This window comes from Glycine max, chromosome 6, assembly GCF_000004515.6.
Source record: "Glycine max cultivar Williams 82 chromosome 6, Glycine_max_v4.0, whole genome shotgun sequence".
Lineage (NCBI taxonomy): Eukaryota > Viridiplantae > Streptophyta > Magnoliopsida > Fabales > Fabaceae > Glycine > Glycine max.
In genome coordinates this window covers 15,203,111-15,221,955 of record NC_038242.2, presented here as the reverse complement: position 1 = coordinate 15,221,955, position 18,845 = coordinate 15,203,111, and the positions used below count along the sequence as shown (strand labels likewise).

Sequence of the window (18,845 nt, the reverse complement as noted above, 5' to 3'; positions counted from 1 at the left end):
TATTTTAATAGATATTAAGCTTTAATTATATTTAATGTTATTAAATATTTAAAAATTAATAATTTTATTATGTATAACAATATAAACTACCTGCTTAAGATAAATCTTTTTGATTTATTATATATATACCTTTTATTGATTATATAAATTTATTTTTATATCTTTTTTCTTGTAAAATATCTCAATAATCTAGTTTAGTCTTTATGTCAGTGTGACACGTAAAGAAACGACCAATCATTATTTTAATATCCTTTACAATCAAGCGTGAGAACAATCCTAAATGTTTTTACAAAAAAAACTTTTTAAATTAAAAAGCCAAAATTTAAATATCTTTGTAGTTATTTGATATTTATTTATAAGCAATTAAAAATGTTTAATGAAATTTATATTCTCAATTTACTTCTAACATTATATACATGTATTTACATACTCAAAATATTATTGAGTATTTACATTCTCAATAATATTTTTTTACATATATAAATTTTAAATAAAAATAATAGATTTAATAAAAATTTATATATCTAAAAATATGTATTATTAGATCAAAATTAATTGTTACGAAATTTATTATGTGAATTTATATATGTATTAAATATACATTATAAACTTTAGTATTATATATATCTATATTAATTATTTTTTAATATAATTGGTCTATTAAATCAGTTGATTGAAGTGTTGTGTTAACAATTTGAAGCTCACAAATTCAAAACCTGTATGAATTATTACTTTTAAATTATTTTATAAAATATAAGTGTAAAATAAATTTGAGTGTTGAAAGAATGAATAGGACATGAATTTCACATTTTAGGCCCAAATTAAATTCAGGCTATTTTTGGCCCGACCCACTCTAGTTTGCAACCCGTATTGTTCCGGATAGTCCGTTTTATCACCTATAACCAGAACTGTACTGTAGCAACCGTGGATGTAGTTACTGTAATTATGCCGTTGCACTCGAAAATTCAGTTTTCTCCCGCTCCAACAAAATCAAATTAATAAAGCGACTGCGACATAAATAAATAAATCATGAATCCTTCAAAGCTAAACTCCAAACCTTGCTGCTGCGTAAGTTGTTGAAATCCCGGTATCTGTCTTCGATTCCAAGTATCAAAAACCTTCGCATTTTCTCTCTGCACTCTGCAGTGTCGAAGGCAAAGTGAAACGGAGAGAGTGCGAACGAACGAAGATGGCGTCAATCTGCGACACCGATATCCCTCTTCGACTACAGAACATCGACGCTCTCACCGCTTCTTACAGAAACTCTCTCCAATCACTGAGAACCACCGCACTCGAAACCGCGCGATCTCAATGTCACACTTTCCACTCCGCACTTTCCAATCAGTAACTTAGGGTTTACACTCTCCAACGTTCTTCTTAATCTTTCTCTTTTTCTTTTGCAGCCGAACTAACAGAGATTCAAGCTAAACTCAGAGAGGCTGAGGATGATTTGGTAAAGGCACTTGCAGGCACTCACACTTATATCTCTCTCTTTTTTCACTTAAATTCTGTTTTGTTTGCTTTTTATTTTTTTTTTAATTTGAATTTTTCTTTTTACAGTGTTTTGGTTTGGTGTTGTGTTTTACTTTTCGTGCAGTTAAGACTCGGAGAGAGGCGAAGCGAATGGCGTTGAAAGCCGCGATTGATTCTGTGAAGGGAAGAATTGAAGATCTGAAGACGAGTATTCCGCAGCAGAGAACAAAAAACAAGGAATGTGCTACCGTTGTATCGCAGCACCGGCTTGGTAACAGCCTGTTTCTCGGCAATTGCAATTTTTTGTAGCTATCTACAGTTACTATTGTTCAATAGCAGTTTCTGCGATTTTTGTTTATTTATTTATTAACTTTTTCATTGACATTGCAAAACTAGTCTAATTAATTAATCTGTAACTGAACTAGGCAAACGCTAACAAGTAACAACACTTGAACTATGGTAATAGTATAATTAACTCTCATACTCCATACGGGCGCGGGTTTGATTCCCTTGATGCCACTAAAATCCCACTTAGTGGCAACCATCTTCACTCTTCAGGGAGATCCCCTAGCATCAAGGGGCTAGTTGAGCAGCTACGAGTAGGTAAAACTACTTGCTGTTTAGGCCTGTGCAGTAATCCTCTGGATGGATCTCTGCAGGCAACCTCAGCATGCCATTGGTGCTCTGCCCGGTAGCCTGAGGTGTCTCCCCATTCTACCAATTTTATTCAGAAAAAAGAAAAAAAAAGTGTGCAAGTCATGTATTTTAATATGTGTGCATTCATATTTATTTAGATACTTTGACATGCACCCGATATGAAGGGTACCGAGTTGTCCTTAATCATATATTTTTCTGAAGATTGAAATAAAACATATTCTGGATAACCTATAATCTGATAAAGATTAAACTTACTCAAGGCTAAAACAATTGGTCCGGTTTCAGCATTGAAATGACATTTTAAATCATAATTCATGTTCAGTTTCCTTTATCGTGGATTAAAGAACGGACTTCTTCCAGGAGAGGGATTAGCGAGGCCTGAACATTTAATCTGTATATCTAGTTCTGCACTTGTTTTTACAAGACCATATTTTGGACATCTTTTCCTGTCTCTTTTTCTCTTTCCTTTATGTGCATTTCTGTGCTTACTAAATTTGAAATTTTGCATTATGAGAAATATTGTGAACTATTCTAAGCACCTCTACTTTTCCCCTATTCTTTTTTTCCATAAAAAAGTTTTGGCAGTGTCTGAACAGGAATCAAATGAAAGCAGTGAGCATAGAGATGAAGTCCAGGAGGCCATATCTTGGTACACAATAGGATCCTTGGTTTTCATGTTGAAGGTGGACGTGGTAATTGAAGTTAATTGTTTTTTGTCCTTGTATTGCTCTTTCCAAATTTGATATCCTTACAAGATCTTCTTCTTGTTAGGGGTAAAATTCACCTTCAAGAATATTAATGTGGACAACCCAAATGAGGAGTTCTTTTTTACCATCCGCCTTGAAGATGACATTTATACATGTGAGCATCATATATGATTTGGTCTATAATCTTAAAAGTAGACTATTTTGCATCATGAAATCTGAAATTAGTCTTTATATTTCAGTGCTAAATTGTAAACCATCTGTCAAAGATACTGACGAGGTGATCCATGAATTAAACAAGACAAATGGTCTATTTAAATTTGTCAGAACAATGAGGAAAAAGTTTCAAGAAGCAGTGGCACAAGGTACAATTTTAGCTCTTTCGAATGATTCCATGCATGATTGGGGGGGCGGGGGGTCTGGCCCTTTGTCCATTCCGATCATTATTTGAAGCTGTGACTTCTGAAAGCCAGGGCTGAATCAGCTGGTTTTTGTCAAACTGGTAAACTATTTCCAATTCAACAGGTAGAAGTTAGTGATGTTGCAGAGTAGCAGGCTATGTCAGGGGAAAGGATCCAACCTGGCTCTTAGTTCATGGCTATAAGTTGTTGTGGCTACCATTAAGTGTAATGGCACCTATGGTGGTGCCATAGTGTGATAATTGAAAAACAAATCAATTTACTTTATCATTCATTAGCTTTCTAGATTGCAGAATACCTTTTTTTTTTAAAAAAAAACTTACTAGAAAAGTACTAAGTTATTATCATGACCACATTTCTAGAATTTATATCCAATCAATTTAACATATTTTTTTACAAAAAACATTAATTAAAAAAATCCATTTATATAATTTAACATAAATAATTTCAAATAAAATGTTATAATGAGATTTTTTTTATTTTCATTAACTGGGGGAAATTAATGTATTGATTGCTTATTATATGTATCATGAAATTATTTGAGCATGTTTTTAATAATTTTTTGATAACTTCCATATTTCTTCATCATTGGTTATTTCTTTTATGTATTTTATTTAAGATAAAAATATATTCAAACCTGGACCTCGACTGAGCTTGTATCCCTTCTCTGGTTTGACGATCCTCTAGTTTTGAAACATTTAAGAAAGTGGGGCTTATAACTAATGTCAGTTTCTAAATTACAACTAATCAGGCAGTCTATCTATGACAACAAATGAACATCAAGAATCTGCCTTTATGTCTGCATCTGCTCCAGTTTTATCAATATCAACCATTACTGAAGGAAATGAGAATCAAGATGAACCCATCAAAGGCAATGCACATCTCCAGAAACAAGTCAATCGAAGAAGGGTAAAATCTCCTGGATCTGCATCATCTGTTTGTCAATCTCCTCGTTTGAAGGTAAGAATCAAATTGGTCTTATATTTATTGAGTTTAATTTTATGTTTCTGCACAAGGTGTTATCACAATAGCAGGATTCTCCTTATGAGAATATATTTTTCAGTTGCTGTGTTGTCTATTATTCTTTCAACACGAATGTATGATTGTGGAGTTCCTTCATCGGTTCATAGCATTTTTTCTAATCTTCTCTTGGTATGACTTAGCTATGTAATAGCTGAGAGAAAGATGGTTTTGGTTAGGCTTATTGCTTGACTTGGGCTTCTGCTTCCATTTAAGATTTCTGCCAACTGCCATAGGCAATTTGTGAAGGGAGGCCTGCTATGGTAGCGCCATAGACTGTAATGGCTCATTTATATGATAGAATTTTGGCCTTCCACCATTTTGTGTGACATTCTCTGTAGTATGGCATGTTCTTTTATTGTTACTTCCAAGTCACATTCTTCTTGTCTCTTGTTAAAAGTTTCAATGCATATATTCAGTCTTCCGCTTACTTGAATGAAATAGAGACTCAAATGGAATGGGATGAAATATGACCAGCATATGAAAGATTTAAATTGATAATCAACGTTTATATATTCTTATATATTTGTCTTTCTCTTATGATAACAATTCTCACAAAGAGGCATTATTTTTTAAATATTTTATATTATATTTTAGGTGAACTTTTCTGAAAGTTAAAAAAATTAAATAATATTAATGCGCATCTATCCATATGTAGGTGTCAACTCAAATACTCAAGCTGTATCAGAAAGTGAGTTTAGGTAACTCAAACGTTTAAAATCGGCTTGTAAGGTGAAAATTGTTCCCGACTTATATAATTTATCTTAGCACTATCTTTAGTCAATGTGGTACTTCAACATGTCCCCTTTCGAGGTATCTGCCATATGGGACTTCCAACACACCTCTATCTAAGGGTAACCACAATTTAGGTGGCTTTTTCCAACATTCCCCCTCATTCTCAAGGTCACCTGCCTATAGCGTGACAAACACAATGACCAATCTAGGATAGGCTCTGATACCATGTCATAAAGTGAATTATGAGTCTAACTCAATCCTACAAAATCGATTTTTAAGGTGAGGATTGTTCCCCACTTGTATAGTTTATCTTGGCACTATCTTTAGTCAATGTGGGACTTCAACATATTCCCTTTTCTCCTCATTGGGACTTTCAACACACCCCCACTATCTAAGAGTGACCACAATTTAGGCGGCTTTTTCCAACAAGGAGGCATCAATGTTGGAAATATGTTTGATGTCGTGACACTTCAAACAAGAAGTGTTTGTGCTTCATAGGCTTTAACCGGTTTTGTGTTGCTAAAGTACTCACGTGACGCTACTGACTTGGTTTGTGCTGTATAGTACTTGGCAAATTTTAACCACTTTGTTATCTAGCTTAGCTTTCCTTCTTTTCGATCTACACTGGATCATCCATTACCTGATTTGGAGGCAGGATCGCTTACAGGAACAGACTTGATAAACTTTATGTTGATTCTGCCCTTAATACTACTCATCCTTTTCAATTTTTCATCAGATGCATGGGATCATCACCACTAATATTTTTCCTGGCATAATTTAATCATAAACAAACTTGTGTGGCGGAATTTCTAGATGAGGAAATCAAGAAAATTGTATGTGATTATTGCACATATATAGTATTTAATGTGTATATAAGATCAATTTTGCTGAGGTTTAATATATGGCAGGTCAGGAAATGAAGCGGTGTGGGGGATGCTCACCTGCTCGGTACCTCATTTTGATGAGACATGCTGGTTCGTGTAGGGCATTAATTGCTAACAAATTGACATGTAAATTAAGACATACCCAGGTTCTGGATGTCTGAACCTGTATATAATAGACCAGAAGATCCCTACGTTTTTCGTTTATGGTCCATTTGATATTTGTGTGTATTTTAATTTTTTTTTCCCATTGTTGATATACTCGTATTGTTCAATAAAACATCAGTCATTCTAGTGATGATAGTTGTTTTGGCATTGTAAATAAAGTATTGATCCTTTTATTTATTTTATCTTCCCGTATGTTCTAAAAATCTGCATTTCGACCATGTGGATGAAGTCTGAAGTGCTGGACACACATCTATTTAGTGGGTGGATGGTTTTTCCTTTTCCTTTTCTGTCATGTGGGTTTGGCTAGTAACTTGTTAATATCTATATTCCTGATCACTGGGAAGCACCTTACCTGACTTGAAAAATTTGAGTTGCTGGAAGGAGGGTCACCTATCACGCCGCAGTCTTGATCAGTCATATAGATGCTTTTACCAACAATAAATAATATCAGTTCTCCTTTGAGTTTGAGACTTGGATAGTAATTGATTATTGTGAAAGTAGCCTTGGCTTTCATTTGCTTTATAGAGCATATCAACTATCGCTTTGTTATTGTAGAGAGATTTTATGTTTCATTGCTCTCTTATTTGTACAATCAACATGGAACTACACAGGAAATGGGGTTACTAGCAGGAAAGCGCCATGATTATGTTGTTTTAAGACTCAAATCTTGAGTTGAGCCTGCAGGTTAACGCAAATGAATAACCTAATATACATGGTGTCTTGAAAAGGAGAAATGCTTCAAATTGTTGCTTGACGCAGTCGTTTTTGAAGCAAGGCATGGGTGTTGTTCCATAGCGTTTGAGCTTCCGATTCGTCGTTTGCAAGGCTCGAGCATTTACTCTCATTGCAATCTGCAAAGTATTTTCCACTTATCCCTTCTGTTTTGGGGCTCAGTGCAACATAACACGTAGTTGATGCACCCTGCGCACACGCATTGACATTGTTACCTCCCTCATAATGCAAAATTATTGCATTACTAGTTCAGTCCACTACAATTTTACACAGCACGTTATTTGATATCCATTATAAAGTAACTTTGCCTAATTGTTGTGATTGTTTTCCATTGATATCTACGTCAATAATTCTACACCAATGCAGCATTCAAAATCACTGCAAGTGTACTGAACTGAATGTGTTTGTTTACACACCTGCGATGTCGTTTTGAGTAACTTTGATGCGATAAAAAATAGGGAATCTGCATGGAAATTTTACCAATTCTTAGTGATGTTGATCAAATGAAATTAAGACGCGAATTATAAAACTTATGAAACTTTTTACCTACCTGTTATTAAGCCCTTATGAGCTCTAATAATTCCTGTCTTCACAATGCCTGGATGCACTGCATTGATTGTTACTCTTTCATTCCTTGCCTGTAATTAATTATATTCCAATTTTCATGAATATTTTAGTGGGTTATTCAGAAGCATGAAAATCACTATTCACAAGGTATGAGAAGTACTAAAAAGTTTAGAGTTATTTCTCATTGCAACCTTCAGTTGCTTGGCTATTTCCTTTGCATGCAAAATATTTGCCAATTTTGACTGAGCATAAGCGCGTGTGCCATTATATCTGCGATGGTTACCAGATAGAAATAGGGAAATACTATAAGTATCCAAAATGTAAGGCAATCAGAATTGTTATAATTTTGAAGAGACCAAAGTAGCTGTACTTTTTTCCACTGAGTATGTCGTTGAAACGAAAACCACCTTTCTTCACCCAGCTATGTATGACAGAAGAAACGTTTATTATTCTTCCTTGAATACCTGTCTTCTCTGCCGTCTCTATCATTTTGTCTAATAATATTTCTGTTAACAAGAAATGACCTGCAATTGAAAAGAAAAGAAAAAAGTTCAATATGTTGGGAATTTTGAAGAGGTTAAAGACTAAAGAGATTTTCACCTACAAGTTAACCACATAAGTAAATTTAACTGTACACATTAATCTAAAACATTAAGATTCAGGTTTATGATTCTTCTAATAACTTAAATGATGGTACTCAACCACTTTAACACAATAAAACAGTTTAAAGTGAATATTTTCTCCCTAAATTATGGATCACTTGATTAACGGACACAAGTTACCACCATTTGTGTGAATGGTTGTTGTCAATTTTTAAATATCTTCATTCTTCCATTCTCTTCTGCCATTTATTTTGTTAATTTATCGAAGGACAAAAATGGAAACAGAAAATTTGATTCCAAAAATAAAAGCGTTGTTGCACTTTAGAAACGGGCCACTAAGGGCTTTGGACTTTGAGCCCATAAAGAATAACGCATGCCTAGTGCTCAGTGTTTGTGGACCAAAATGAAGCCTCAGAGTGATGTATAAGCTTTCTCCATGTTGTGGTCGTGGACCCTTAAATATGGACGATTGTGTATTTTATGTTTTTGGGGGGACCTTAACAAACCAAGTTACTTTTTAGATATGTGATAATGTAAACTTTTTATCATCAAATAAAATAATATTAAAGGGAATAAAAAAAATGAAAAGAATCTTGTCTCTGGTGTAGATAACAGTAATGAGCACTTAGTTCAATTAATTTTTAACCAAGTTTTGGGTATCTCACTTAAACTTTATTTTAGGTTAAATTAAATTATAAATAAATAAAACCAACCTATACAATTTTAGGATTGAATAGAAGAATTATGATAACATGGTACCTTAAAAATCAGAGTGACGACAAATTTTAAAAAAAAATTGGAATGATTTATTTATTTTATTGATATCATAATATCCTTCTGAATCTGCTCAGTGTCGCCTAATCTAAATTAAGATGGTCTCCAAGGTTATCTTAAATTTGTTTCATTTCTTTGTGCAATTGTCCTGTATTAAGGAACTCGATCAGAATATTAAATAGTACCATCCACATTATCTATGCTGAACGATGATGAGTACTTATCAAAGAATATTTAACAACAATGATTTCAATCTTAATGTAAACCCTAAGAAAAGATCAAGAATCAGAAAAAGTACCTAAGTAATTTGTAGCAAATGTCATCTCAATTTTATCCTCAGAGAACTCCAAGTTTTGAGAAAACATCCCTGCATTGTTTCTGCAAAATTAATTCATTCTAACTATTAGTATTAGTATATATACATCATGTATGTAAAACATGAATGACTTTGATTGTCCTTGTTCTTTCACAATGATAACCATCATTACTATGAAATGAAAAAAGGTGGAACGATATGATTGTAGATCAACAAACTTACATGAGAATGTTAAGGGGAAGTTCTAAAGCCAAAAACTCGGAACAAAATCTCTGCACAGAACCAAAAGAGCCAAGATCAATCTCCAACAGAATAACCTCAGCTTTTGGAGTCTCCTTTTGTATGTTCTTTTTCACTTCCTTTGCCTTCTTCAAGTCCCTTGCAGCAATCACAACTCTCACTCCTCTCTTTGCTAACACTCTTGCTGTTTCAGCTCCAATACCAGAACTCGCCCCTTCAATTAAAATTAAAAATTCAATAACAATAACAATAACAGAATTAATTAAATTAAATTAAATTAATTCCACATATGTATCACGTGCTCTAGTTTTAACCGATATAATATAAAGTATTTAAAGATTATGGCATTCTTAAATGAGGGTAGATTAGAAAATGAGGGAAGGATTTTTTCAATTTTTATTTTTTAAAAGGATATATATATATATATATATATATATATATATATATATATGATAAAAATTATTATGAGTTTGTGCCTTTGTGGTGTACGTAGTGTAGTGTAGGTAAGGGATCATGTTTGAACTTGATGAAAGAAGGGTGCACACAAAAGAGACAAAAGTCACAAAACCACATCTTGCTGCGGCTAAAAACAACCACACCACATCTTAAGTGGCACAGTACTCATGTGATGTGAGAGAACTAGCATGTTTGAAACTTAGTCTCTCATCTTCCCTCAATGAAGCAAAAACAATCAGAAAGAAAGCACCATATATACAATTACTATCGAATTTGGCTAAAAATTGGATAAAGATATTAAAGTAAATTTTCTATTTTTCCTTGACAAAAAAAGATGGAAAAGTAAGTAGAAATGAAATAACAAGATATGGTGCTTCAAGAATCACCAAAACCAAGTAGCACAGCCATGCATACTCAAGCACTCAGCTTCCTAGAGAACAGACTCATCGCTCAAACAAGTTTTGAAAGACCACGAGGTAAAAAATAAAAAATAAAAAGGGCAACCTTGTTTAGTTATAAATTTTTGGTGAAGAGGAAGTGGAGGATGAAAATTAGTTAAGCTTAATTTTCATGGTTATTTTCACCCCCTAGCTTTTCGAAGCTGTGTTTTGAGACTTACCGGTGATCAGAGCGGTTAGAGCAGAAGGAAGGAAGCAAGAACAATCTTCAGTGACTTGTTCAGCTGTTGAATTTGAGCCAAAACCACTAGGGCCTGCCATTCCTGCTAAGTATCTTAGTGTTGCCTTCATGGCTTTAGAGTGTTGCAAGGACAAATGGCGTTTGAAGGAGAGACTGCAAACACATGCAGCTATTTTTATAAACAGCATATAATATATGTTTAAGTATATTTTTACTTCAGTTTAAGTTTTTTTAATTTTGGTCTGTAAGTTTTATTTATTCATTTTTGTTCTCTATAAATTTATATTTTTCAATTTTTATCTCTATAAGATTTTATTTTTCATTTTTAGATAATAAAGAAATGCATGTTAATTAAAGTTTTGAATTTCAACCTTGGGCATCGAAATAATCTTTCTCTAAAATAACTTATCATAAATTAATGTTTGTAGCTTGAATAAAATTTCATATAATCTTAGAAAAAATTAACAATAATTAAAATCGTACTTTATCATTTTATAATGTATACTAAAAAAACAAAAAAAATCATTTTATAATTTATTAATCTCCTCTGAATTTATTCCTAGGACCAACCTAGCTGAGCTACCTAATAAGTTGTTTCTCAGAACGACAATGTTCAACAAAATCATTGGTCGAGACACCTAGCCGGGATGGTCCACAAACTACGTGATTAGAACCTACTAAAATGGTTTAGCATATCAATTTTATTATTGCCCTTTATTTTTGGCTTTTCAGTTTTTTTTTTCCTTCCTCATAATTAATGTTTGTTCTTATTAAGTGGCTTGCATTTTTCAGTGGTCTTCTTCGGTCACTGATTTGATATTTTCTGGTAAAATTTGCGAGAGCATAATTAAGCTTTTGTCCTAATAAAAAAGTGCATAATAACACTTAATTAAGGTAATTCCACAAATCATTACGTGAAGATTACCACTAAAGTAAAACTAAATGCCCTTGTTTGTTTTTTCCTTTCACCTTTTATCGTGGTAATCAATTTGTGTGGATCCAATTTGCTGTACTTTCTAATTTCCTTTTAAAATATCATCTTATCATCTTTGTCATCTTTTCATGGAATTGAAGTCAAGCTCATGACCTTATCCCTTTGTCATCTTTCCATAGATTTGAAGCTAAGACTTCATTTTTTTTTTCCCTTTTTTTTAGAGAGGGGTGGAGGAACAAAAATTATTACACTAGTTGCACAAGAAATGTAAGGAGAAATAAAGCCTGAGTGCCAAAAGTTTAAATTGTCTTAGATTTGGGGACAAAGTAACAACTCTCAAACGCAATTCCACAAAAAGTAGTAGATCACTTATTCTACCACATTAATTCAAAACTTAGATATGGACCCCTCGATAAATTCAATACCTGAAGGAAGAAAAAAAAAAACTTAGTGAGAATGACCCACCTAAACAAATATTATTCTAGACTTGTGAGAAAGACCCACCCAAACAACACATGAATCACAGTGAGAAGACCTACATAAATGTTCCTGATTTAGAAAGAAAGGAAAAAGACTTAATTAGATAGTTGTTGCATAGCCTTGTGGTCCTAGAATATACTTATTGAGAAAAATCAAGACAAGTATGTTGCAAACTTATTACCTTATAATAAAAAAAGAGAAGAAAGATCCAAACAAATTTTGCAAACCTCAAGTTTAGGAAAAAGTATGCACGTTCAAGACTAATGGCCAGTGTGGCCACCCCATCACATTTTTCAAAAAGGGGGATTGAAATTAAGGTTTTAACCCACTAATAAAAATGTAGTTGCGGCATCATATCACCACCAGAAAATGGGTTGTTATCTTATAGTGACAGAAATTAAAGTCACCTATGAGAACCTTTAGCCATAACTATTGATTAAAAAGACAAAGCAAGAAAAAAGTCTCCGTTATTTTAGAACGTGCCACATCCATCTACAGTGTGTATAACTATGTGAAAATAACTCACCAAGATTAACACCAGTAATAATGATTTATGTCATTTAATCAAGTAATTAAGAGTTTGGTTAACAAAAAAAACTATCTAAAAATAAACAGTCATTCGTATACGTATCAGTTGAAATTTTAGAATAATAAAACCTACCACCAATGTGATCGAATACTTTCAACATATACGAAGAAATGCCCTAGCTAAAAACCCTGTTGTTTGTCATAACTGGAATGGCAAAGATAAAGAGACCAGATTCTCTATTGATCGTAGTTACTGCTACTCCCTGATTAAGATACGTGATCTGCTTTGCCTAACTTCTTGTTGAAAAGGCCGTTTGACGTTTTACTCTTAACAAAAGTAGTTTTACACTCAACAAAATTAAAATGCATTTTCTGTCACATCTACTCTCAATAATTTTATTTTATTTTCTATCGTGGGTTACAATTGTTATTTTAAAATTAAAAAATCTAAATTTTCCTACTATGTTCTCTTACTAATTATTTTTCCTACTTCATTCATATGGTAAGTATTGAACGTCTTTTATACTTTCATGGTATCAAAAAAATTAATTCTTCATTTAGTACTTTTATAATTAGTAGGAAGATATATACTAGCAAGGAGCATTAAAAAAAATACTATAAAGGAGTTTGTCATGAGTAAGTTGTGTAAATGGTTGTAAACTCAATTCTTATGGATAAAAAATAAATATATATTAATATTTTTAAAAATTTCAGCAAAAAGAAAATAGTAATATTTTTTGAAATTTTAAGGATTTTTTGTACTGTTATAAAAAAAAGTGGTTGTTAACTTATCCCAAATAAAAAAGAAGTTAATTGCAACCACGTCTTAAATGATCTAAAAATCCTCATTAGAAAACTCATTCAAATTTGCATTAAAATCCTTAAATTTTTCTTGTATGTGGAAAATGACCCCTTTATTTTGTTTTCCCTGAAGATGCATGCATGCACACTACTGATACATATATGCAGGAATATGATATGAATGCTCCCTTAACACGTGTGCATATAGAAAAACCAATGATAACATGTAGCATGCAATTTAAGTTTTGATAATTGAAAATTTGCACATACTATACGAGTGAGAAAGGAATCAAAGCTAGCACGGACACAGACAAAGACACACATAGGAGTTGCAGAGACAACTAAACATGCTTTTGCTGCGTGCACACCGTTGCCATTCTCTTCTCTTTTGTCCATATGGCGCTCTGAGAAAATGATGGGGGCGGTGTTGGAGCCTTGAAGGGTAAAAAGATAGGCACTGAGGTTGACCCTTCAACAAGGGAAGTGGTGGGAATAGCAACTATGTGTTGTGTATTGGGCCCCATTGTGTTTCCCAACTCACCAACACCATCTCATCAACCTGCCACACCTCTTACCAAGCACTACTCATTCTCTTGTTGTTTCACATGTGGCATCTTCTTCATTCTTCATATGCATCATGGCTAGTGCCAAGAGAAAAAGTGTGTGTGTGCGTGTGTTTTTATTTATCATTTAATCATGAGGTATCTCACCATCTAAGGTTTTTTTATTTAATATTCAATTAATCTTTGATCCTTCTCACCGACTTTTTCTATTTTGTAATAAAAAAATATAAAAAAAATTATTAACTTTTTCACGGTGTATTTCATGGTGTATTTCACTAAAAATATATAAAAAAAATTCTTTGGAATTTTGTTTTCAACGACCTTTTAATTTTTGTACTATGTATTAATGTAAAGTGTATATTAGGAAATTGATTAACTTTTTTATTAAGATTATCAAAATTAAATAATGTTAATTAATTTTTTTATGATTGTGATTTGTCCTTTTTTTTATATTTTAGTCCGGAAACTATCTCTAATTGGAACTTTATACCTAAATGGAGGATCTAACATCAGATCTTGAATAAGAGACCTAATATTTAACTACTTTTCCCAATAACATTTAGTTAAAGTTAAATGGCAATGGCATGATCATATATACTACATACATATCCAGAACTAGCTAGATGCTTGTAGGACACAAAGCTCCTTCATCAATTAATTACCATCATTCAAAAGCGAAAGTCATGGGCTTGCTTCCACTCATACCCTTCATTTCCCCCTAAAATTTATATATATAAAAGCTAATAAGCGGACAATTATGACTAGTAGATTCTGATTGTGCCAAGTGAACTGGACTGGAGCAATTGTTGTGGTGTTTCGGTAAGTAAAGGTTGAAACAGCCAAAAAATGAAAAAGTTGAAATATAAACTAAATTATTATCTTTGTGGAAAATTCTTCTTATTAACGTATTAAAACACATATTATATAATATAGGGACATTGATCATATAGATTGATTAATTATGTCTTGTGTGAAAGTGTAAACAGTAAAAGAATACTGTCTTTCTTTCTTGTTTAAAGCCTTTAATAAGTCACTTTAAACATTGATTAACTCGAGTTAAATCAATTAGGTAGAACCAATTAACTTGACTCAAGATAAAATGTCTTAATTAAAAAATAAAATAACTAAAATTACATATTTAAAAAAATAAAAAGACAAAAATTATATTTTATTCAAAATATAGAATCACATACAGTCAAGGTGTTTTTCAAATTAATCTCCCATGTTAAAAGTTATATATATATATATATATATAAAATTTATCATGATATTAATATGAAATATTTATTATAAAAAAATAATGATTATTTTTAGTCAAAGATCATAACATAATATTTCTATTTTTACATACAAAATAAGTATTTCTATTTTAACATAATTTATTTCATTATCAGGATTCAAATCTTAAACAATTTCATTAAATAATACAAATCGTTATCTTTGGATCAGTTACTTACTGTTGGTTAAAAATAATATATTTATTTATGCCGAGAATAAAATATTTTGTGAAAAATGAGTAGCCACTCGAGTTAGTCTTATCAAAATTTAAGTTATTGCCACCTGAATGTAGTCAAACATCATGATGTTACACTCGACTAAATAATAAGAGAGAGATTAATAATGTCAACTAGTAAAATAATAACTAAAGTGGTTTTAAATTCAGTTCCTAAATGCTGCTGTCTTTGATTTGATCAGCTATGGCTTAATCTCCAACCAAGCCTTAAAATCATGCCATCTACAAAGGTGTTGGTAGATTCGCAACATAGTTTAGCTTGGAAATTGATTTACAACCAAACCAGCATTCTCATTTGTTAGAAAGGCATAATTGTCAAAATGTTAACGAAACCCCATGCAGAATTCAAAGAAAATTGGTAATGTTTCACTTTCTAATATTTTCCTGTTATTTATAATGTCTCACATGCAGGAGTATAACAATAACCAACTTGTTACCTTTTTTTTATACGATATATGTATAACAACCTACTTGTTATTTATTAAATAATTGTAAGTAGTAAATTTATTAATTAATCTACTAAAATTTCTAACACAAATGGGGGCATAGCGCTAATCTTGGATATACATGGTTGGATGTACAAAATTACCTATATACAAGAAAACAAATTAAGAATCATGGTGTATAGCAAAGTTAGATGTCTTATGTAATATTTTTAGCAATAATTGTTAGAGAACTTGTCTTTCTTCCACGCATACCAAATAAATATCAATGAATAATAATAATAAAAAAACATTTTGGGAAGATGCAAATATGGTATTAGATTATAGGTATTTCAATGCTTTTATTTCATTGGATATTACATATTGCACCGATTGGGTAAATAAGACACTTTGTTTCCTGTTTAAGCCATCATATAAGGGTGCAATTATTTTCTGTTGAAAAATATCAGTACTATTTTCTTATTTATAAACTTAAAATAAGCACTAAATGGAAACGAATAAAAATCACTAAACCAAACTAATAAATATTTTCATTATACTCTCTTAGTATAAGAGAATATCTCTCAATCTCACCCAACAAGGATGAGTTACAATATGGAAATTAGAACTCTCTTTCTGACCATCATTCTTAAGATGGATACTTCAACTCTTCACAAGAGCCTCCCTATTTGGATGAGAGGGGTGTGACTTCCTTCAAGAATGAGTGTTGGATACCAATAAATGAGTTACATTCACAAAATTTCTTATAACTCCAATCTTCAATTTCCTAAGTGGAGTGTGTAAGTCTCAAGATCAAAGAAATCAATTTCAAGCCCTTGGAAAGTGTTCCACAACTTCCTTTGCTTGCTTTGAAATGTGTTTTTCAATTTTTCATGTATTTGAATTAGCATGTTTACTTGAATGTGAATCAATCTTAATTATGGAGAAATTTCCAACATTTTCAAAGTAATGTTGTCACTTGTGGTATGATGATACAATTGAACCATTTAAATATTTATTTTAGGCATTCTTAATTACAATATACAGCAACAAAAACTCATACTATATGTATGAAGTCGAATCTGGATATTATTTAATTTTTCAAATACTTTGAATGAGTTGTTGAGGACTAAGAAATGCAATTAGTTGAGTTGTGAGTATGATACTTGTCATAAACTTGCCGTTGAGATATAACTTGTCACCAATATTAATACGTATGGCAAAAGTATACACACAATGTTTTTTTACTTATTCAGAATGAGTTAAGTTTTTCTTAGCTTCGTGCATATATGAGATAGATGAATCTTAATCTCTGTGCCAATATGTTATTACTAGGGATCAACCATGAAGGAGCTCGAAGAGTATCATTTGATCGTGCTTCAACCTACGTGCATCAAGTCAATCATGAGAAGCTTAGAGTTGCTATTGGAATTAAAAGTCAATTTTCTTAAAAGTTGCTTGGGAGGAGGAATTGGAGTGGATTCTCACCTTGTTCATAGGTATGCTCACTTGTTAAATTGTTCAGTTATGTCCATGCCGTTTACATATCTTGGGATTCCCATTGGGGCTAACCAAAGAAGAGTGAGTGTGTGGGAAAATATCTCGGGTAAGTGTAGGAATAGACATAATAGTTGGAACCGTAAAACACTTTCTTGGGGGAGAGGGTTACTTTGATTAATTCAATTTTTTCTTTTCTTCCACTTTTTTTTTGATCTTTTTTTAAGGTTCCAGTTGAGGTGGCTCATAAAATCACTAGACTACAAAGGGATTTCTTATGGGGAGAGGAGGAGGGTAGGAGAAAAATAGCATGGGGGAATTGGGAGGTGGTTTCCACCAGGCCGAGGGAGAGTAGAGGCCTAGGAATTAAAAATATTGAACGATTTAATGTTGCTTTAATTGGAAATGGAGATGGAGAAGGAGTCTTTGTGGTATTTAGTGCTAAAATCAAAATATGGATCCTTGGGTGACTTGCCATGTAGGAGAGTTTCACACTTGGATTCCATATGGTGGAGGGATTTGGTGGAATATTGTGGGGGAAAAGAGGGAACCTTCATGGTTTGGTAAAAATGTTAGGTGGAAGGTAGGGGATGGAAAGAAGATACAACTTTGGCATATTGATGTGACAACGAAAAGTTGGCCTCTAAAAATGAGAGGTTGTTTTTAAATATTTGCCAAAAGGAGGAATTAGTGAGTGATGCTGGTGTGTGGGAAGATGGTAATTGGTGTTGGAGGTTGAGCTGGAGAAGGCAATGGTTCACATGGGAGTTACCTTTTGGTGGAGGCATTCATGAAGGATTTAGAAGGGTATAAATTGAGATATGATAGGGAGGATAATGTTTTATGGAAAAGTGGTTCAACAGGAATATATTCGGTTAGAAGTGCAAATCAGTATTTCTCTTTTAACTACGATTTTGTTGAAAACCTTTTCTATAAGAACCTTTGGAAATTATTCATTCCTAAAAATATTGCCAACCATAGAGAATCTCTTATGGCGTGGAATTGAGTTTTTACAGATAGGAGTTACTTCTACAAAGAATAAAATGTGGAAATCAGTGTGGTGTGCTTGGGTGTGGGCTCTATGGTGTCACAGGAACAACATCATATTCAAGCAACAAATCATTGATTTGGATTCGGTGGTGGGAAACATTAAGTATAAATCATGGATATGGTTGAAAGCTAATGTGAAGGAATTTCATTTCTCTTTTATGGAGTGGTACTCTAACCCGGCTACATGCTTACAATGCTTAAGGTTGTGAATGTATATCATGAATCTGCTAACCTTTTTTGGGAGGGCAGTTTCGTGTTTTTGGAAACTCAAAACATATTAGAATTGTAGTGGATATAACTGGTGTACAAGAAGGGATATGTCATTTAGCTTCTCTGTAATAATATACTTTGTAAGGGATATGTTTTCCTGCTTTTTTGTCATTTTGCTGGTTGTAATGATAATTATGTAATTATCACAGGTACTTCTGGTACCCAGTAATACAATCCTTTTTGCTAATCCAAAAAAAAAAAGTGAATGACATTAAAGCTAGCTTTCAGAGTATATTTCAAAAAGGTAGACAAGAGAAACTCGTAATAGCATTGTGCATAATGTAAAGGGATAGAAGGTTGAAAGAGATCCAAAATTATTCAACACAAGGTGATTTTTTTCGTCACAAAATTTCATCTCAATTGATTTTTTTTTTCTTTCAGTAATTTGACAATTAGTTTGAAAT

At 32.5% G+C, this 18,845-nt stretch overlaps 2 protein-coding genes across 4 annotated transcripts; one reads left to right on the top strand and one right to left on the bottom strand.

Moving 5' to 3' along the window:
* Positions 1-945: 945 nt before the first annotated feature.
* Positions 946-3,136, top strand: LOC100801921 (kinetochore protein SPC25 homolog). Of its 3 annotated transcripts, none has more exons than XM_041016574.1 (6): positions 946-1,313; positions 1,404-1,469; positions 1,598-1,744; positions 2,727-2,822; positions 2,902-2,991; positions 3,077-3,136. In XM_041016574.1, exons 1-4 carry the CDS (start codon positions 1,190-1,192, stop codon positions 2,735-2,737), a joined length of 348 nt encoding a protein of 115 aa, XP_040872508.1. In that variant the 5' UTR covers positions 946-1,189; the 3' UTR covers positions 2,738-2,822; positions 2,902-2,991; positions 3,077-3,136. The 3 variants fall into 3 exon arrangements, with proteins under 3 accessions (XP_040872508.1, XP_040872507.1, XP_040872506.1); XM_041016573.1 differs by having other exon boundaries at positions 2,716-2,822; XM_041016572.1 differs by having other exon boundaries at positions 2,707-2,822.
* A 3,380-nt stretch (positions 3,137-6,516) lies between these two features.
* LOC100801384 (retinol dehydrogenase 14-like) lies at positions 6,517-10,550 on the bottom strand. Its single transcript, NM_001255369.3, has 8 exons — positions 10,364-10,550; positions 9,271-9,502; positions 9,031-9,110; positions 7,727-7,880; positions 7,548-7,626; positions 7,340-7,427; positions 7,206-7,252; positions 6,517-6,978 (listed from the first exon to the last, which is right to left on the bottom strand). Exons 1-8 carry the CDS (start codon positions 10,491-10,493, stop codon positions 6,796-6,798), a joined length of 993 nt encoding a protein of 330 aa, NP_001242298.2. The 5' UTR covers positions 10,494-10,550; the 3' UTR covers positions 6,517-6,795.
* Between the last annotated feature and the right edge of the window lie 8,295 nt (positions 10,551-18,845).